The sequence below is a fragment of the Motacilla alba genome, chromosome 15 (assembly GCF_015832195.1).
Source record: "Motacilla alba alba isolate MOTALB_02 chromosome 15, Motacilla_alba_V1.0_pri, whole genome shotgun sequence".
Lineage (NCBI taxonomy): Eukaryota > Metazoa > Chordata > Aves > Passeriformes > Motacillidae > Motacilla > Motacilla alba.
In genome coordinates this window covers 9,353,623-9,374,439 of record NC_052030.1, presented here as the reverse complement: position 1 = coordinate 9,374,439, position 20,817 = coordinate 9,353,623, and the positions used below count along the sequence as shown (strand labels likewise).

The window sequence follows — 20,817 nt, the reverse complement described above, 5'->3', positions numbered from 1 at the left end:
AAAAAAATCTTTGGGAAGTTGTGCCTGCTGCTCTCTGTGAAGAGAGCTGAGGCTACAGCGCTGGCGCTTGGCACTCTGTGTCCTGTGCTCCTGTGGCACAGGCCCCACGAGGGCTCAGCTGGCACCGCTCTGCTGCCTGTGGGTAAATCCTGGTGGTGTGTGTGGCTCTTCCCAGGTCCTTCTCCTCCCAGCACCTCTCCATGGCCTCCATCGCCGTGGTGGACAGCCCTGGCTTCCAGAGCCCGCGGCAGCAGCACAGCCAGCGAGCGGCCACCTTTGAGGAGCTGTGCCACAACTACGTCCAGGAGAGGCTGCAGGGGCTCTTCTATGAGAAAACCTTCCTCTGGGAGATGGAGAGGTACAGAGAGGTGAGGAGCAGGGCTTGGGAGCAGCCCCCAGCGCCTGGGAGTGGGGCTGCCTTTGTGCCCCTGCGGTGTGAGTGAATAACTCAGGAGGAGCTTTACTGGGAGGGCTGCAGCAGAGCTGGGGGAGCTCTGCATGGAGCAGAAGCCTCTCTCTCCATCCCCTGCCTCAGTTCTGAATCCTCTTGGCTATTTCTGATGCTCTCTTGGCATCTTTGTGGAAGCTGCCGTGGCAGGGGGGTTGGAACGAGAGGATTTTTCCCAACCCAAACCATTTTGGAATTCTATTATATGCTTGCTCCAGCTCAGGAGACTTTGTGCCTTCTGTTGGCACAGCTGACTTTTTTCCTCAGGTGATGAATAATAGAGAATAGAAAGGAAAATGATAAATTATTGCAGAAATAAGCTGCTGAGAAACCTGCAGGCAGGGATGAACTTATTATAGGCTTGAAGGAGTTACTACAATGCCTCCAGCCCTGGGAAAATAGCTGAGTTCCTCTGGTTTAACACAGACATCATTGAATAAGGATAGATGTGCCCTTCCCTAGTGGTGAAGACTTCCAGATGCCATCCCACGACTGAGACAAGCTTTTAAATGATGTTTTCCAGGAGAATGTTGAGGTGTGTTTTGATCTTCCAGAGCGCTCTCCACTGGCCACGCTGTCCATCATCGACCTGAGCTGCTCCCAGGTACCCTGTCCCCTCTGCATCCTGCTGCTCCAAGCAGTGAGGGCTCCAGAGGCAGGGTGGCACCCTGTGGAGCGTCCCAGAGCAACCTGAGGTGTTGCAGGGAGAGGGGGGCACAGCATCCACCTGGATCTTTTTGGCTTTTTAAAATATAAACACCCTCCCTGACCGAGCTCTGCGCTCCATCACCCCTTCCAGCCTGGGCTGATGGGCTCCTCTGGGACACTGCTGGGGGTGATGTCCAGAGCTGGATCAGTGTGGAGGGTCTGCTCTGGGCCAGGGGCACAGCTGGGCACTGGGGCAGGGTGGGGGGAGCAGGGCAGGCTGTGGCTGGAGCCCAGAGCCCCCCGTGTCCCTCAGCAGCCACAGGTGCTGCCAGGCAGCCCCAGGGCTGATCGTCGGGGGCTGCTGTGGATCCTGGATGAGGAGGTGCTGGTGCCAGGCTCCGGGGATGGCACTGCCTTCGAGCGCCTCTGCTCCTACTTCGCCACCAAGGCACCCCACCAGGACGGTGAGTTGGCTGCCCAGCCTCTCTCGCTGTTTGGATTTGGGATTTTGGGAGATGTGGATGATTAAACCCCTCACTGGGTTTCTCTCTGGGCTGGTTCCTGCGGTGCTGTCACGGCCACAGGTGAGGGGCACCTGCGCAGGTGTGAGCAGACACTGCACTTCGAGATCTGCCACCAGCTGGGCACGGCCCCCGTGCGCTACGACCTCACGGGCTGGGTCAGCAAGGCCAAGTTCAACCTCTCGGCCCAGAATGCCATCCAGGTGCTGCAGAACTCCACGGTGTAAGTGCCAGGAGGTGCCACAGTGCCCGTGGGAGGGGGTTGGAGATGCCCCTGCCCTGGGCTGCAAACCTGCCCCAGCTCTGGAGACAGAGGGTTGTGTGGGGCATCCCTTGTGTGAACAGGGAGGGGGAATATTTCCCACTGCAGAGGGCAGTGTTACGTGGGGTACTGGGGAGAATTTCCTGGCTGTGAGGGTGGTAAAGCCCTGTTCCATCTCTGGAAGTGTCCAAGGCCAGGTTGGACAAGGCTTGGAGCAACCTGGGCTGGTGGAAGGTATCTTTGTCTGTGGGGGTCCAGCACAAGTCAGAGCCGTGAGGCTTCCCCAGCAGCTGCCCAGGTTTTCCCTCTGCTTTGAGCAGCCTTGCAGACGAAATTGGAATTGAAAGGGAGCTGAAGCGCTGCAGGTGTCTGTGCACACAGGGGGATTTTAACCTTCTGCTTGCATGCTCCTGGCTCAGTTGGTTTGGGCTCCAACCCAGGGAAGCTTTAACAGCAGCGAGCAGCTCCATGCTTGCACCAGGGAGGATGGAGAGGGCGGGGGCGTCTTCCAGCACCAATTTGGAATGTGGGGCCCTGGGTGCTGCATCCCGGTGGGAGAAGCCGGGATGCCGACGGGGCGGTGCGTGTCCCGCAGAGCGGCGGTGCGGGAGCTGGTGCAGCCGCGGGCGAGCGCTCCGCTGTGCTGCCGCGCCCTGGCCGGGCTGGACGGGCGCTCCCAGGCCGCCCTGCACCGCAACGCCTGCCTGAGGAAGACCTTCGCCAGCAGCTTCGCCGCCCTGAGGAACAGGTCGGTGTGCGCCCAGATCAAGCTGCAGGCGGTGAGTGCCGGCGCCGGGACCCCGCGGGTCGTGGAGGGGTTGTGGCACGCAGCACGGTGACACCGTGGGGGGGTCTTGCCCAGGACACGGTGCCCGCACCCCCAGCAGTGAGCTCCTGCTGTCACACTGGGGCTGTGGCCAGCGGGGCGCTGAGCTGGCCCATCCAGCGCTGCTGTCACTCGGGGAGAGCTCCCCCGGACAAAGAGATCAGGGACAGATGGCACACAGATGGTGCACAGATCAGACACAGATCACACAGATGTACACGTAATTTACACACAGATCACACACAGATCACACAGAGATCTCTCACAGATCTCACACAGATCACAGATTCCACGCAGATCTCACACAGATCTCAGATCACACACAGACCTCACACAAACCTCGCACAGGTCACACACAGATCTTAGATAACACACAGGTCTCACACAGATCACACACAGGTCTCACACAGATCACACACAGGTCTCACACAGATCTCACACAGATCTCACACAGATCACACAGATCACACACAGACCTCACACAGATCAGACACAGATTATACAAGCACCTCGCTGCTTTAATCCTCTTAAGTGCTCAGGCAGTAACCAGCCCTAGGCACTGGGCACTGCCGGGCTCCTGCTGCTCTCACACCTAATTAGGTGGCCAAACTCTCTCAGGAGATGAGGCTCAGGCTCTGCTGAGTCCCTGACCAGTCCATTTTGGGGTCTTGCCTGTCCCTGGCAAAGCCCCTCCCCACCATCCCTCAACCACAATGATTTTAAATCCTTCCAATCCAAACCATTCCGTGATTCTACAAATCCTGGTGCATTTTCTGGCCGTCACCTGAGGATGGGTGGCACATCCGGAGGAAGGGTCCTGCTCACCACCTGTGCTCACCCCCTGACTGATGCTGTTCCCCACTTGGAGCTGACCCCTCCACCTGCCCAGACACCCTGCAGGTGCACAGGGAGCATTTCCCCCTGCCAGCACGTGCTGACCCTTTGTCCCCTCCATCCCCACTGACCTCTGCCACCCTCCAGGACGCCCTCACCAACCTTCTCCGACGGTCCCAGCTGCACTTTGTCCACTGCCTCCTCCCAGGGATGGGCGGGGAAGGGCCGGTCCCTCGGCCCCCAGCGCCACCAGATGCAGCCCCACAGCTGGATGTGGTGGCCCTGAGGACACAGCTGGAGGGGACCCAGCTCCTGGATGCCCTGCGCCTCCACCGTGTCGGTATGTCCAGACCCTGCCTGGCCTGTGTCTGTCCCACCTGCAGCTCCCTGCCCCAGGCTCAGCCCTTCCAGCCTTTGCTCATCACCTGCTTCTCACCAGCAGGCAAAGAATCCCCCTCCTTCAGAAATTCCCCGATCAGAAATTCTCCTCCATTTTTATTCCTGCTTCTTGCAGGGGTTCTGAGCCCCTCTCCTGCCTGAGCCCTGTGGCTGCAGCTCCAGTGGAGCTCCCCTTGGAGCATCAGGCTGGACCTGCCCTGCCCACAGCCACAGCCCATGCCGTGGGGACAGGGAGCTGTGCAGCAGGCCCAGGGGCACGTCCTGGGTGACACATGTGCTGGGGTGGCATCTGGCCACCTCAAACTCATCTCGGTGCCCTCTCTCTGCCCTCACTGCAGGGGTTTCTTTCTCATGGCAGCTCCCCATGACCCCTCCACCCCCAGTGCCCTTTGCTGTGCACAGGGTGCCCCAGCAGGTCCCTCCCCGGCCTGCAGTGCGTGCCCTGGGCGCGGTGCAGCCCCCGACAGCCCCGTGTGCCCCCAGGCTATTCGGATCGGCTGCTCCTCACCCAGTTCCGCAGGCGCTTCCAGGTGCTGGCTCCCGAGGTGATGAAGAAGCACAACTCTGCCTACGAGGTGCCCGATGAGAGCAAGGTGTGTGCTGGGCTGGGGGGCACGGGCTGAGACCCCCAGTGGGGTTCTGATGATGCCAGGACTGAGGGGAGGATGTGGGCATTGCTGTGGCCCCAGTCCCTCTCCCTGGCTCCCCAAAAACCTGGGACTGGGGACAAGCCAGGCAACATCCCCAGGGACCCAAGAGAGCAGGGACTGTGGAATCTTTTGGGCACTGGGCATCACCTGCAGCCTGGGGTGACTCCTCACCTCACCCTGTGATGCTGAAAGCCAAAAAGAGCTCAGGAGGGAATCTGGACGTGTGCCAGTTTTTTTTGTTTCCTAGTAAATTTGTAGCAAAACCAGCGCAAAGCCATGCCTGGAATAAGGCTGTGGATGAGCCACCAAGAGCTGAGGGGAGCTGAATTAAAGCTGGGCACGTGCTGTGTTGTGCAAACTGCAGCCAGCATGTGCAAAGGCAGTTAAGACCTCGGGATTTAATAAGACAAGTCTGACAATTGGGAAAGGTCAATATTGCTATGAAATGCTGTCGGAGGCAGAGGGTGCCTTGTCAGCAGTGTGTAAGCAGGGGATTTGGAAAATCCCATCCTCCCCGGAGCTTGCTGCCACGAGGGTTTGTCAGCTGGGAAATGCTTCCAGGACACAGCATTAACCTGGCTGCTGGAGGAGGAGAGAGGCTCAGCTGTGAGGGGACAGGGCAGCGAGGGCTGGCCCCGTGCTTGTGCTGGGCTGGGACTGTCCTGCACAGCCCTACAGCACTCCTGGCCCCAGCAGTGCCACCAGAACAGGCACAGCCACAGCACTGGCGCTTCCTCACCCCGGCACGGTGTTTCTGTGACCCATATCTCATTCCCTGGTGCTCCATCCCCTCCTTGCACGGCTGCTGCTGAGGCCAGGGGTGCAATCCTGCTGCTCCCAGCTCCATGGCGGAATGTTCCTTCTGTGGGTTTGTCCTTCGGGGAGCAGATGAGATGATGCTGTGTGGAGTGAGGTCTTGGCAGAGGGTTTTTATTACAATTTCTATAGCCCTGGGGCTTTCAAACCACACATCCATCCAGACAGCTTGGCTGCCCCAGGGGAGTGGCTGGTGCTGCTGCTGTTATGTTCATGTTCTGGTCCAAAGCTTGGAGTAATTGAGTTCAGGCTTCTCCTTGGGATAATCTCCTGCTCGAATCCTCCGGGAGTTCTGTGCTGTGCCGTGGGCGCAGGGGAGAACTCTGCCCTTCCCCCTGTTTTCGGCTCGATGGGATGAGCTGTTGGTGAGGTGGGCAGGAGGGGAGCGCTGAGTGCAGCTGGAGGGTGCTGGGACAGGCACTGTCCCCTGCGTCACCTCCTGCCCGTGCAGCAAGGCTCTGCCAGGCCAGGGATGGCAGCAAAAGGAGGAAAATCTCGCCTGCAGCTGCAGATCTCTACTCCCCATCCTGCTGAAAGCCTCGGGGGAGGAAAGTCCTTGCACTGGGACTCGGGACTGGGCTTTGGCAAGGGCAGGAGGAAAGGAGGGCAGAGCTGGATGAACCCTCCCTGGGTGCCCGTGAGCACTGGGGGTCTCTGCACCCCATTTCAGCAGCTCACAGCAGGGTGTGGGTGTTTCCTGAGCACTCCCATGATGTGCCCCTTCTCCACAGGCTATCGAGGAGCTGTTCCAGGCGCTGGATCTGGAGAAGAAGAGCGTTGCCATAGGACGCACGCAGGTACCATGACTGTGCCCTGCTTCCCCGTGGCTCTGGTGTGTGTGGGCACAGCCCCATGCCAGGCTCCCCAGCAGCCCAAAGTTCCCCAAACTGGGAACAAAGGCTCTCCTCCACTGCTGCATGTGGCACCAGGTGGGCTGGGAAACTGAGACTCGCTAAATATCAGAGGAAAACGTTGTAATTCTCATCTGAAAGCAGTACCCAGGGTAAATCCTGCACCTAATTACCAAAATCCAGCCAGCCCCTCGTGGTATTTAAGTTCCTAATTACCACTGATGTCTCCTGGAAGTGAAGGGGGCTTGGGCAGCTCGTGGGTTTGCTGCAGAGCAGGAACTGTCACGGCAACCACATTTGAACTTCAGTGCCATGGTCTGAAAGAAAAATTAATTTCACGTGCGCGCTTGCCTTCAGCTCTGGAGTTTGTAAAGAAAGAATTCGCAGAACGGTTCTGTGGAGCAAAACGCCTTTCTTTTATCCTGCCCTGTGCCGTTTATAATTATCTCCTCTCTGGAACCCTCGTTCTTAATCAATAGCACGGTGGCAGCCCCGGTCACATTTCGTTAGGGACGGGTTCGCTTTGCCGTCGCTTTGAGCATTGATTTTGTACCAGCTGTGAAACTCGCAGGGTTGGGGAGTTAATTCAGGCATTAATGAGGCAATCGAATGGGTGGTGGAGCAATCATGGCATCAGCTCCGGGAGAGCCACGTTCCGTGGGGTCGTGCTTTGATTCAATTTGGCGTGGTTAAAATGCGGCTCTCTCAGCACAGCCCCGGCCTCGCCCGTGTCACTCAGGGGTTATTAAAGCTGGGCCATGCAAATGGCTGGGAGCTCCTGATCCCGGATTCCAAGAGCTTCTCCCAGCAGTGACCCAGAGGCACTTCAGACACTCAGAGTCGATACTGGCCTGGGTCTGATGGCATCAGCAAATCTGTGTAATTTCTGAGGCATTTCTGACCAGTTCAGAGAAGGAAAACCATCTGGTTTGTTTTGGTTTTGCTATTGTAACACATCATTGCTACTACCTGTGTGCATCTGTGTGTTACCTGTCAGAATGCTCTGTCAGTGGAGGTATCCTTCCATCCATCCATCCCTTCATCCATCCATCCATCCATCCATCCATCCATCCATCCATCCATCCATCCATCCATCCATCCATCCATCCATCCCTCCATCCCTCCATCCATCCATCCCTCCATCCATCCCTCCATCCATCCCTCCATCCATCCCTCCATCCATCCATCCATCCATCATCCCTCCATCCATCCCTCCATCCATCCATCCCCACAGTGGGGGAACAGGCAGCATCCCACAGGAAAAGGTTTGAGGAATTGCACCTTGTGATGGTCGATGCCTGTGTCAAGGAGGAGGGAGAGGTCTCAGCCCTGACCTGGGGGTGTAAGCGGTTCCTTTCTCCCAGGTGTTCCTGAAGCCGGGGGTGATCTCCAGGCTGGAGAAGCAGCGGGACAAGCTGATAGCCCAGAAGATGACTCTGCTCCAGGCTGCCTGCAAGGGCTTCCTCAGCCGACAAAAGTTCAAGAGATTGAAGGTACCCATCCTGTGGGCTGCTGTGGGATTTCAGTCATCAGTTTCTCTGGTCTGGATTGAAGGCACCTGAGACAGTTCATGTCTGGACCCAGGTGTTTATTATTTCTTATCCGTAAAACAGTCTCACTACTGTGAGCTCGGCAGCTTTTCATCAGAAGGCACAAAATGGCCAACAATCTCTTGTTCCAAGGTCTTTTAACACTAAACTCTCCAATTAAGAACTGACCCCTAGATTATTTTCCCTGTTAACCCAATAACTGATCCTAAAGAACCCACAGTGGGGACTGTTCTGCCCAATTACAAAATGCCACCCAAATCCATGGAGAAGAAGGAAGGAGAAGCATGAAGAAGAAACCCAGGATGGCACCCTGTGCCCTCCATCTTGCTCCCATCCACAGCATACTAAAAATCCCAAACCCTCAATTTCTCCCCAAGTGATGCACCTACACTGCTCTCTATAATCTATTGCACACTTTTGTGGATTCCAGTCTAGCTTGAAGCCTGGGAAACTTTCTCCATGAATGAGGGTGAAAGTCAGTGCTGCCCTGGGGGTCAGGGCACCCCAGAGCAGACAGAGAAGTATTCCCTGTGCCCTGGGTTTGAACAGGTTGGGGATACCTGAGCCCAGCCAGGTCAGTGCTGCTGGGATATGGCCCACAGCACCCAAAGAAAAGCTCTTTTGAGCTCCTTTGAAGCTTTTCCCTGCAGCTGTGAGATGCTGTGCTGCCATCCCTAAGCTCCTCTGCCCCTTTCCCTCCCCAGCCTGGTGTCCCAGCCCGGTCCCTCCTGGCAGTCCTGGCTGGGTGGGGGTCATGGCTGCTGTGTCCCCACAGATCCAGCGCCTGGCCGTCCGCTGCATCCAGAAGAACCTGCAGGTGTTCCAGGCAGTCAGGCACTGGCCCTGGTGGCAGCTGCTGAGCCACGTGAGGCCCCTGCTCAGCGTGAACCTCGCCGAGGAGCAGCTCCGTGCTAAGGAGGTGAGTGCCAAGGGCTGGGCTGGGCTGGGTGGGACAGGACAGGACAGGACAGGGTGCTTTAGGGGCTCTGCCTGGTGGATTGCTCAAGTTGGAAATCACTTCTGCCCAGGCAGAGATGTTTTTCCTACCGTCCAGAAGTTGCCATCTGTTCTTAGCCCAGTGTCCCACCTTCTGCAGAGCTGTGGAGGGAGAAGTGACTTCTTGCTTAGAGGGACAGTGGCAAACACACCATGTCCCTACAGTCAAACTCCACCCCAGGGTTCCCCCACTGCCCTCCTCGTGCCCTCTGCAAGCTCCTGGGGCTGTGTCATCTGAGCCAAACCCCTGGGGATGGGCTGGGGTGCTGGGAGATGAGCATTCAAACACCCCTGTGACAGAGGGGACTCCACTCTGTGCTGTCCCCAGTGCTGTGCTGGCATCCACCTGTGCTGCCCTGGGTGATGGGAGACACTAATGGACATTTTTTGTCCCAGGAAAGGCTCCTTTCACCCCTCTGCACCCTCTGAGACCTGTGCTAAATTCCTGTCTTCCCTGGAGTCCCGCTCCTCCTCTTGCCTTAGCGAGGTTTTAACAAGATGTTTTCAGGCTGGCTCAGATGAAATAAAAGCTGCCCAAGCCTCTGTTTTTGTCTCCAAACCCACCTGGGATCCATCAGGCCCCATCATCTGTTAACCTCTGGTTTTATCACCGCTCTGCACGTTCTGCTCCTGCTCAGTGTTGGACATCAAAGGCTGCATGGAGCAGCTCCTGCTGCCTGGGAAGGAATCACAGCCAACACCGTGCCTTTGCGCTGTGCTCTGATACCTGCCAGGGCCCTGGGACACTCCCTGGGCATGATCCAGGCCCCTGGCTGTTCATCCCAGGCTTTTGAGGTTTGCTGCTCTCTCATAAAACACACTAAAGCTGACATTCCCTCCGATGGAATTCATGTCAGGAGCTGTAGTCCCGGCAATTTGCAGTGAGCAGCCTTCAAAGTTGCCTGGTAAATTTTATTAATAAGGCAGCTATGTCTCTTCCACTTATTTTGAACAGAAAACAAGGTTTTCATAAATAAACCGAGGATGCTGGAACTCTCTGTGTGCTTTTTCCCAATCTTCCCTAGGAGGAGCTGGCGGCTCTGAGAAGGAAGCTAGAAAAATCCGAGCAGGCGTGCAGCGAGCTCAGACAGACTACAGAGAGTCTGGAGAGCAAGGTACAGCCCCAGAACCTCTGGTACAGACCCCAAAACATCTGATACAGACCCCAAAACCTCTGCCACAGCTCTGTTTGGCCAGGCTGGGACGGGAGCTGATGGGGATGAACAGGAGCAGCAGTTCCAGCAGAGCAGGAGGAGCCATGGGCAGGGACAGCTGCCAGGGATGGTCCCCTGGACAGGATCCTGGACAGGCTGCAGTGTCCAGCTGCAGAATTCCAGGCTGGCATCACTCCAGGCTGCCCAGAGAAGCTGTGGCTGCCCCATCCCTGAAAGTATCCAAGGCCAGGTTGGATGGGGCTGGGAGCAACCAGGGCTAGTGGAAGGTGTCCCTGCCCATGGGGTGGAACTGGATGGGCTTTAAGGTCCTTTCCAGCCCAAACCATCCTGGGATTCCATGTTCCCAGCTGGCTGCTGGTCCTCTGTGGGTTCTGCTCTCGGATGCACAGCTCCTTGTGATTGTGCCTGGGATTTTGCCGAGCATCAGGAGGAGAAGGAGCTCCCCAGGTTTCTATAAATACCCTGGGTTTTCCCAGCTCCCTTGGCTGCAGCAGGGCTCAGCTGGGGCTAGGCTGCAGCTCTGCCCAAGGGAGCCAACAGCCCCCAAGGCCAGGACCCTCCTCATCCCTGGGAAAGGGGGTAAAGATGGTTTAGTTTAAGCCCTTTGGGAATGCTGAGCAAGGAAACTGCCTCAGGGCAGACCTAGGAAAACACCAGGGAGAGAAATCCTGTGGGATTTGCTTACTAGGTTAAACTTGTGGGACTCCCTAAGGAGCTGGTGCCTGCACAATGTGAGGTGCCTTAAAATGCTGTCAGGCACAGGAAAGGAGTGGTGGAATGCTGTGTTTTCCTGTGGCTCTGCAGCCCCTCGCTGGACTGGCTGAGCAGGAAGGACCATGTGCCCGTCTGCTCTGCGGAAAATGGAATTGATTTTCTGGATTAATAATTCTCCCCTCCTGCTCCTGGTTTCAAAGCAAATTTAATGCAATAAAGTAGGACAATGGAGAGCTGTGATGAGCCCTGCAGTGCAGGCAGCGTGGCTCAGGCAGCTGCCAGACAGGAGCCTGGGCTCCCACTGGTGACACTGGCCAGTGCTGGTGCGCACTCCTGAGACCAGGCAGAGCTGTCAGGATGGCTGTGGCATGGCAGAACCCCCCCCAGCCATGCCCAGACTGACCCCCTGCTCCCCCAGATCATCGACCTGACCACGGAGCTGTCGGATGAGCGCTACAAGGGCGATGTCACCTGCCAGGCCCTGGACGGGGAGCGGGCGGAGCGGCTGCGGGGCACCCGCGAGCTGCAGGAGCTGCAGGTACAGAACCCTGAGCCCCTGTGCCGTGACAGTGGCCGTGCCATCCCCCTGACACAGCTCTCCTGAGTGCCCCAGAGCTGGGAAGAGCTGCTCCCTTCCTCCCCTCCCCAGAGCAAACACGACCAAGTGCAGAAGAAACTGGAGTCGGTGGAGAAGCAGCTGGAAGAGGCCCAGCAGCTGGTGCAGCTGCGTGAGATGAAGATCAGCGGCTCTGGAGGAGGTAGGGATGTCCCTCCGGAGGTGATGCACGCTCTGGGCATCCAGCCTGACCTGTGGGGCCGCAGAGAAGAGGGCAGAGGTTTGTTCCCCCCAGTCAGTGCCACTCTGCAGCCCCTGGCCGCTCCAGAGCGTTCTGTCACCCCGCATTGCTCATCCAGCGGGAGCTGGCAGCGACAGCTCGGTGACACAGCTCTGGATCTGGTGTGGAGCTGGTGGTGCTGTGCCCCAGGGTACTGCTGGGATGGGATGGGATGGGATGGGATGGGATGGGATGGGATGGGCACACATGCTGTGCCTGAGGCAGGGCACGTGTTCTGTGTGAGTGGGGCAGCCCTGGGCACACAAAGCAGAGACGTGCTCCATAAGCCCTGTGTTGGTGCCTTGTGCATCCCCTCCCCTGCCCCCAGCAGGGCCACAGGGGCTGGTCAGGCCCCAGCGCCCACCCTGCCCCCCTGGGTGTCTCTCGCTGGCAGAGGACGAGTGGCAGGTGAGGTTTGACTGTGCCCAGACCGAGATCGTGTTCCTGCGGAAGCGGCTGGCGCAGCTGGAGGAGCGGCTGGAGGCAGAGCTGGGCACCAGGACAGGGCTCGAGCAAAAGGCAAGTGCTGCCAGCTCAGAGGGGACAGGGACACTCAAGGCAGCAGGGCTGTCCTAGGGATATTCCTCTCCCTGCTCCCGGGAGCTTTGCAGGGCTGGGGCTCAGCACTGCATCTGCTTCTTGTTGCTGCTGCCACTGACCAGGGAAAACCAGATATTTTCTACTGGTTTGAGCCTCAGAAATCGCTTTTGCATTGCAAAATTCCTCCTTGGTCAAGTGTGAGCGTGGGCAGAGGGTGAGGAGCTGTGGGCAGGGGGATTTCAGTGGTGGGTCTTGGCGCTGCTCTGGCTTTAGGAGCTGTACAGGGCTCTGCTCTCCCCATCTGTCACACAAAGAGCTGGCAGCTCCTGAGCTTTGCCCTGAGGAGGGAAAAAGCCAAACGTGCTTCCCTGAGCAGTGCCTGGGAGTCAGGTCACTTCCCATAAGGATAAAACAAAGAAATAAAGATTTCTCATGGTACATTAAATAGTAATAAGAAAGAAGCTGAGTCTGAGGAGCTTGGGTAAAGCGAAGCAGCCCATTTGCTCTCAGTTAGTTTGGAATTACAGGCTTCATTAATGCAAGATTTTGCTTATTTAAAGTCCTTCCTTAATGACTCCATTCCCTGGCGTGGGAGAGCTCTGAGTGTCTGTCCCAAACACAACAGGAATCCTTGGGGATTCCAGTCCTTTTTGCAGAGAAATGGGATCAGGCATCGCCCCCGGGGCAGCTCTGCTGACTCAGCAGGAGGGGCTGGGGTGCTGCAGGCACTCGGAGGGTGCCTGGAGCTGGAGGGGCCACGGGTTGTCGTTGTTTAGTGCAAAATCTCTGGGTGAACCAACCCTGGGGAATGCAGTGAGGCTGAGTCCTGGTGGGGATCTTATCCAGGAGGTGTGGGGTCAGTGGGGTTCCTCCTCTGTGGGGTGCGTGTGCCGTGGGGTCAGCGGGCTCTGTGAGACGCCTCCTCCACGGGGCGCACGTGTCCATCTCCTGGGGGGGCCCGCGGTGTCCGTGTGTCCCTCCCTGGGTGCCACAGCCCCTCCGTGTGCCCCTCCGCAGCTGGGCGAGGCGCGGGCAGCGTGCCAGGCGGCGCGGGACGGGGCGCAGCGGCTGCGGCGGCGCTGCCAGCGCCTGGCCTGCGAGCTGGAGGACGCCCGGGTGCTGGCTGAGAGCCAGCAGAGCCGCAGCCACGAGCTGGAGAGGAGGCAGAAGAAGTAAGGCTGGTGTGGAGCTGGGGAGGGTTGGGGTGGTGAGGAGCTGCTGCAAGGGTGGAGCTGTTTTTTGTCTGTTTCAGCTGCTGGGAGTTATTTTTCCATCCCGTTGCTGTGTGGCTGACACAGGGTCTGAGCCCAGACTGGTTTAGGATGGAAGGGATCTTAAAGCTCATCCAGCTCCATCCCTTGCCATGGAGGGGAATATTCTCCTTCCACTGCCCCAGATTGCTCCCAGCCTGACCTTGCTGTGCTCCCCTCCAGGTTTGACCTGCAGTTGGCCCAGGCCCTGGGGCAATCTGCCTTCGAGAAGAGCCTCCGTGAAAAGCTGTCCCAGGAGAACACCAGCATCCGCTGGGAGATGGGCAAACTGCAGCAGAGCCTGGAGGTAAGAGGAGACCCCACTTTGCTGTCTTGGACCCAGTTTCGGGAGCAGCACTCATTATCCTTGCAATTAGAGCAGAGGCAATCAGGAAACTTGATTCCAATTTCTCCTAGCACAGTTCAGCGTGTTTAAATCTCCTTCCAGAAGGGATGCTGCTATGTATAACGATCCCCACCCCATGATTCAGCTAATCAGGGCTGAATCCTCACCCCATTTTCACTGGGGTCACTTGTGCTCTTCCTCACATGCCTGCCCCCAGTCCCACCTTGGGAAGGTGCTGTCTGTGCCCCGTGGGATGGTGCTGCACCAAATGCCACCGTGGTGGCAGGGTGGGGGGAACCCCCGGGGCTGCTGCCAGCACCCCCGGGCAGCTGGGGCTGCAGGGACCCCTCGGGGGACAGCCCAGGGGGGTGGGAAGGGGATCGAGAGGGAAAGGTGTGCATGGGGCTCTCAGCGTGGGACGGGGGCTGCCCAACCCCTGCTGCTGCTCCAGGGGCTTGGGACGATGCCTTTGGGAATGCTGTGTGTTCTGGGAGCGGGGTGTGAGTGTCCAGGCTCTGACCCCGCTCTGCCCAGCACAAGGAGGCCGAGGTGGCCAGGCTGGAGCAGCAGGTGGCCGTGCTGGCCGGCCGAGTGCAGGAGCTCAGCACCCCCGGGGCCACGGACACGGTGCCTGCGCTCAAGAAGAAGCTCTGGGACCTGGAGGGCAGCGCTGCCGAGCAGAAGAAGGAGCTGGAGCGGCAAACGGCCGCCGTGGATCACCTGGAGCAGGTAACCTGGGGCTGGGGGGACCAGGGGTGTCTGTCCCTGCTGGGACAGCCCAGCCCCATCCTCGTCCCCTCGGGGCTGTGCATCATCTCTGGGGGTTTCAGCTCCACGAGAGGCTGGAGCTGGAGATCGAGAGGATGAAGCAGATCCACCAGAAGGAGCTGGAGGACAAGGACGAGGAGCTGGAGGACACACAGAAGTCCTGCCAGAAGAGGGTAGGTCCTCGCTGGGTGGGTTTGATGCTGGGTGCTCCCCAGAGCTCCCCATGTCCCCTTCCAGGGGTCCATGTTCCTGCTTTCCCACCGTCACCTCAATGTGAGCCCCAGTCACAGCCTGGGGGTGCCAATCAGGCTTGGAGGGGCTGTTGGGGACAGTGTGTGAGAGCCACACGTGATGCAGCACATGGACCCACTGCTCCCAGTAACACCAGAGTCGCACCAAGGGCACCAACTCCAGGGCTTCGTGTTTGGGGATGATTTGCAGAAAATAACCTTTCCTCAAAGCCATGAGGGTTGGTGGGTTCAAACATAAATTCCAGAGCTGCAGGGACGTGTCTGGGTGTGCTTCCAGCAGCCCATCCTGTCCCCAGTGTCCTGCGTGTCCCACTGCTGGGCATAGGAGGTGCTCCAGGGGACGTGGCCCATTCCTGGTCCCCAGTGCTGGCTGCAGAGGCCTCGGTTCACTCCCTCTCCTGGGGAATGCCAACCCCTCACTGTGGCAGTGGCTGTCACCTTGAGGGGTGGCCGGGCTCTGAGCGTGGCTGGGTTTCTCCCCCGCAGCTCCGGCAGCTGGAGATGCAGCTGGAGCAGGAGCACGAGCAGAAGCAGATGGTGCTGCACGAGAAGCAGGACCTGGAAGGGCTCATTGGCACCTTGTGTGAGCAGGTAAGGGGGCAGTGCCCTCCCAGGGGCTGCTCTGTGGGCCAGACCTGCCCTAAAAACAGGAGTGGGCATAAACAAGTGCAGCCAGAGCGGCAGCCTGGTGCTGGTGCATGTGCAGCTGCTTGTTGAGTTTGCTGGGTCCCCGGGACGAGGGAGGAATTGAGAATCTGACTCCGTGTTCTCAGAAGGCAAATTTATTATTTTATGATGTTATATTAAAGAATGCTATACTAAAACTACACTAAAGAATAGAGAAAGGATAGACAGAAGGCTACAAAGAATGATAATGAAAACTCGTGACCCTTCCAGAGACCCGACACAGCCTGACTGTGATTGGTCATTAAGCCAAAACAATTCCCATGTTGGATAAACAATCTCCAGCCACATTCCAAAGCAGCAAAACACAGGAGAAGCCGAGGCTCCTCAGCTTCCCAGGAGAAAATCCTGGGCAAGGGGATTTTTCCAGATAATATGACAGTGACAGCTGCTGGTGGTGTTCTGTCCCTCACCTGTCCCAGATGCCACCCAGCCACAGCAGGCTCTGGGATCTGGAGGTGTTGGGACTGCAGGGACCACACAGAGGCTGCGTGGTCCCACTAAGGACCCACAGAGGGGAATTGTTCCTTTATATACAGGAGAATTATCCAAGCAGGAGGAGGTATCTGTTTTTTCCTGGTGTTTCATGAGAGTCAAACTAGCCAGGTGTGGCACTGGAGTGCATCCAGCTGCCTAGAAAAGCAGTTTATCCCATCCTGCTCATTGCAGAGGAGTTATATCCCAAGCACTTTTGGTGAACAAATCCTTTTCCCCTCTCTGAGCAGTCTGTGGCAGCAACGGGAAAAAAGCACACCCAGTTCTGCCAGCAGGTGAGGGGCTGGACTCAGCCTCCTTGGGCATCCCTTGGCATCACCTGGAGGCTGTCCCAGAGCTCTGGTGCCTGAGAGAGGTCCCAGCTGGCCCTTTGCCCAGGGCTGAGGATGGCACCAGCTCAGTGTCACCATCTCAGTGGTGCTGCTCCCCAGAGCTCAGCCCAGAGTATCTGTCACATGTCCCCATGCCTCCTGCCCGCCCTCACACTGTCCCTGTGCCACTCACCCTGGCACAGAAACCAAGCCCTGTGTCCTCTGGCTGTTGGCACAAGCTGCATTTCACCATTTCCCCAGCCCTGGCAGTCCTGCGAGTTCATTAAACTCACATGATGAATCTGGGATCTTTGCAGCACAGGAATGGGGGGAATATTTCAAGCAGACACAAAATGGTCTGACGAGGCTTATCCAGCACAACCCTCCTGCTCCTGGCTTAGGAAATGTTTTGGGAACTGTCACAATAAATAATGCTGTATCAAAGCAGGGGATTATTACAAGAGTGCAATGTGTCCTGCTTGTTCAGAGGAGGGGAGCTGAGATGCATGAGGAGGCAGCAGGAGCTGGGGGGGCTCAGGAGGAAAGGCTTCCTCTCCCTCCAGGACAGCCCCCAGGTGTTGCCCTGGCAGCCCCCAGCCCCCCAAGGGCAGTCCTGGTGTAAGGGAAAGGGAGATGGGGCCGTGCAGCTGGGATTGCCGTGAGACACGAGCACAGTTTGGCAGCAGCTACTAAATCAAATCCTGGCTTTGTCACTTAAAAATCCTGGGCTGCAGTGGTGGGAGGGGGCAGCTGGTTCCAGCCACACCATCAAATTTATCCCCTGTGGTCGTGGACAGACCCTGAGCAAGAGGGAAATGATGTGAGCAGTGTCCAGAATCCAGCTGGAGGGATGGCAGGGGAGCAGCAGTGGTGGTGCTGCAAACACCCTCTGGTTTGCAGAGGACAGTTCATTAAAAAACGGGAAGAAAACAGCCGACCCAGAAAACTAATTAAGGAAATGGAGATGCCAATGATTTCTTGTTCCAGCAAATTCCAGCCAGCTCTAAACCAGGCTACAAGGTCAAATCCACACAGTTGATTTTAGCCAGCGAACAGAAAATAGGAGAGGGAAGGGGTTTGAAACAAGAGCCGTGGAAAACAACCGAAATGGAAAACGTTCTTATACCTCAGTTGTGCTGAAATCGAGCACTGAAACCATGTCCCTGTTTATTTGGTGGCTTTCTAATTCCTTTATCCCTGTAACCATGGTTGCTCTCTCCCTCTCTCTGGGGGGGGAGCATAGAGGATGGGTCTTTTAAGGTACTCGTTGTGGCTGTGTGACCAGGCTGTCCCTCTGGCCACAGGGGTGACCACTGGGGGGGATGTGACTCCTGGAGACCAGGGGTGGGCAAATGTCTTCAGAGGAGCAGCCCTTTGGTGGGGAGCGATGTGGAACATCCTGGAGGTGTTCACTCGCTGCTCCGGTGTAGTTCAACCAAAATACCCCTAAATTGAGTGGGGAACGCCTTGGCGTGGGGCAGAAGGTCCTGCTGGAGGTTCCAGGGGCCAGCAGGGCTCACACACCCCCTGTCCCCATCCCAGATCGGCCACCGCGACTTCGACGTGGAGAAGCGGCTGCGGCGGGACCTGCGGAGGAGCCGGGCGCTGCTGGCCGATGCTCAGCGGCTGCTGGCGGCCCCAGCCGAGCCCGCGGGCAGCGCTCAGGAGCTGCAGCACCTGCGCAAACAGGTAGGGAGGCAGGGGAAGGGAAGTGGAACCATTCCCGGCTAACCCCGGTTCGGCTGAGCGCTGACACGCCGAGGCTCTCCTTGGAAAAGGAGCGCTTCCCTGTAATTAAGGCAGTGCTGGTGGAGTGTTTTTTTCCCTTTTTTTCCCTGTTAATTACCTTCTGTTTGGCGCGGTTCTGTGCGTCTCCTACGGCCGGGCTGGGGCGGCGTTGCCATAGGGATGCTGAAAGCGGCAGAGGGATGGGGGGGATTGGAGCTGGGGAGCAGCTCCAGCTCTGTGCCAGCTCTGTGCCACCTCACTGGGGACATCCCCGACCCCAGGGTGAGCTCTGAGTCCTGTGGGATGCCCTGCCGTGGGATAGAGGCACCACAGGGCTGTCCATCCCCTTGTGGGCCGTGTATTCCCAAGTGCCAAGCAGGGGCTCAGCTAAAGACTCTGGCCCTCTGAAACCTCTCCAAAATTAATCTGTTCTGCACATTTCCCCTGGAAACAAACGAATCTGGAGGCACGGGCGGCTCCAGAAACATCCGAATGTAATTGGGAGGGTGGTTGTGCATAAATAACAGCTGTGAGCTGCAGCTGTTCCCACCTGTGCTGGGGGAGAAGGGGAAGGTGAGCTGGGCCTGATGGAGCTAGAGGTGTGTCCATGCCCTTTCCTGGATTCCCAGGGCAGGGGATGGCCGTGGCTGGGGCAGGCCACAGTGGGAATGGCCATTTTTTGCACTCTAGTGTTGTTAAACATCACTGACCCAGCGCTGTGGAGCTGCGCTTCATTAATCCCTCAATGTTTCCCAAATCCCAGTTTGGGGCTGGAGAGGTTGCACTGCCCCTGTTTTTCTCCCAGTCCCTGGTGGGAGGGAAATGTGGCAGGGCCCTGCCCTCAGGTCCCTTCCGTGTGCTGATCTGAGGGACTTACACGGATGCTGAGGTGCTTGCTCTGCCCATCCCGTGGCCATCCCATCGTGTCCAGCCCCATCTCCCTGGGGAATAACGCCCAGAGTAAAGTTGTGGGGAGAGCAGCTGAGGGATCTGGGGGGGCTCACCTGGGGAAAAGGAGGCTCAGGGGGGACCTTGTGGCTCTGCACAACTCCCTGACAAGAGGGGACAGCCTGGGGGGGGTCAGGCTCTGCTCCCAGGGAACAGGGACAGGAGGAGAGGAAATTGCATCAAACTGTGCCAGGGGAGGGTCAGGGTGGACAGCAGGAGGAATTTCCTCGTGGGAAGGGGGTTCAGGCTTTGGCAGGGGCTGCCCAGGGAGGTTTGGAGTCCCCATCCCTGGAGGTGTCCAAAGAATTCCTGGACGTGGCACTCAGTGCTGTGGGCTGGTGACAAGGTGGGGATCAGGCACAGGCTGGACTCGATGACTTTGGAAGTCTTTCCCAACATTTATGACTCTGGGATTCTGGGATTCTTGCTCCCTGCACACCCCAGTCCCCTCAGCAAGGCAGGAGGTCACTCTCTGTCCCTGTGGCTCTGTTCTGTCCATCCCTGGCTCCCTCACTCCGTGGCCTGTGCTCCTCTCCCTTGTGTTTGAAGAAAAGCAAACAGCCTGGATTTTGGGAAAGTGGAGTTTTTGCTGTGCCACCAACACTGAGACTCCGCCTGTGTTTAAAATGCCACATGATTATCCTGTCCTTTAAGCTGCAACAATTTCTAATGGCATTCGTGACGACTTTCTCGAAAGCCAGTGCGTCCTACCGCCAGCCCACGGACCTGCACGAGAAGGAAAACTTTGCTAAAACGCTGCATTTCCGTTAATCAAAATCCATATGGCTGGAAGTGCAGCATTGTTTCTTAATAAGGCTGAGGCATCCATTTTCTGCAGGTATTTAACAGATGGTGTTCACAGCAAACTAATGTTGTTCCACAGTTCATACATTATGCATTTTTTTGGGGGGAATTTCAATTTATTCTTCCCAAGTGGGAAAATTCCATTACACAAAGTGAATTGGAAGCTGGTGTTTAATGAGGGGTCCTGGAGATGCTTTTCTGTCTGATGGAGCTATCAGGGGTGTGGTGGGAATTGTGGCAGGGAAGAGGCCAGTCCATATTTCTGGAGCACTGGACAGGTGGGAAGGGCCTAAACCCAGGAGCTGATCTGAGTGGCATCTTCAGCTCATCCCAGCAAAGCACGGAGACTTTTTTACAGCTGATGGAACAAAGTTCTTCCTTCTCTACTGAGAGGTCTCAATCTCCCCAAACAGTGGAGGGAAGTGAGCTGAGGATTGCTCCAGTGATAATATGATAATATTCCATTATTCCCCCCACTTTTTTTTTTCTTTTTTTTTTTTTTTGAGGGAGAGAGATAAAAAAGAAAGTTAAAAAAAAAAAAAACCAAAAAACCAAAAAAACCAAAAACTCAAACTCTCACCATGCTGTGCAGCTTTTCCCATTGCTCCCTGGAATTCCACAGGGAAAACCATGACCAGGCACAGGAAATGAGCAGTGAGTGGAGGGGGTTTATTTTTCTTTTTCGTCGAGAAAAGAAAGAAACCCCAACCAGCAGGGGAAGGAACTGGATGTTCAGGTACAGCCTACGACAACTCCTCCGCCCAGGCAAGGGGGGAGTTTTCGGGATGACGCTGCAGCTTCCAGATGTTTGCAGCCCATTGAAGATTGTGGGGATCTTAATGGCTGAGCTGTAAAACCCGAGAGCAAATTAGCGTTTATAAACGGGATCTTCCACGTGTATTTGCAAATGCAATTTACGCCACGTGAAAAGCCCATTTGCAAACCCCCGAATCATGAATTGCTCTAATCAGGAATTACATGTAATTCACATAATTTTGCAAATTAATGATGCCAGCTCTGCCTCGCCGAGGAAGAGGGAGGATGTGCCATCGAGGACGGGCTCAGCAGGACAGGCAGTGGTGTTGGCATCTGGGCTGGGAGGTGCCAAGGACGCTTTGCTCGTCCTATAAACCAGGAGCAGGCAAGCTGAGGAGCAGCACGGGTTT

General features: G+C 56.9%; 1 protein-coding gene across 1 annotated transcript in view; it reads left to right on the top strand.

Annotated features, from left to right (window-relative positions):
* MYO18B (myosin XVIIIB) overlaps positions 1-20,817 on the top strand; it is a 58,703-nt gene that overhangs the window by 17,026 nt on the left and 20,860 nt on the right. The window contains 20 exon segments of the mRNA XM_038151948.1: positions 176-368; positions 972-1,052; positions 1,413-1,560; positions 1,681-1,840; positions 2,475-2,658; positions 3,687-3,879; positions 4,422-4,531; positions 6,136-6,201; positions 7,620-7,748; positions 8,581-8,724; positions 9,827-9,916; positions 11,109-11,228; positions 11,340-11,448; positions 11,921-12,045; positions 13,084-13,238; positions 13,500-13,623; positions 14,197-14,391; positions 14,493-14,603; positions 15,168-15,272; positions 17,714-17,860. Of these exon segments, the coding sequence (XP_038007876.1) occupies positions 176-368; positions 972-1,052; positions 1,413-1,560; positions 1,681-1,840; positions 2,475-2,658; positions 3,687-3,879; positions 4,422-4,531; positions 6,136-6,201; positions 7,620-7,748; positions 8,581-8,724; positions 9,827-9,916; positions 11,109-11,228; positions 11,340-11,448; positions 11,921-12,045; positions 13,084-13,238; positions 13,500-13,623; positions 14,197-14,391; positions 14,493-14,603; positions 15,168-15,272; positions 17,714-17,860 (2,689 nt within the window).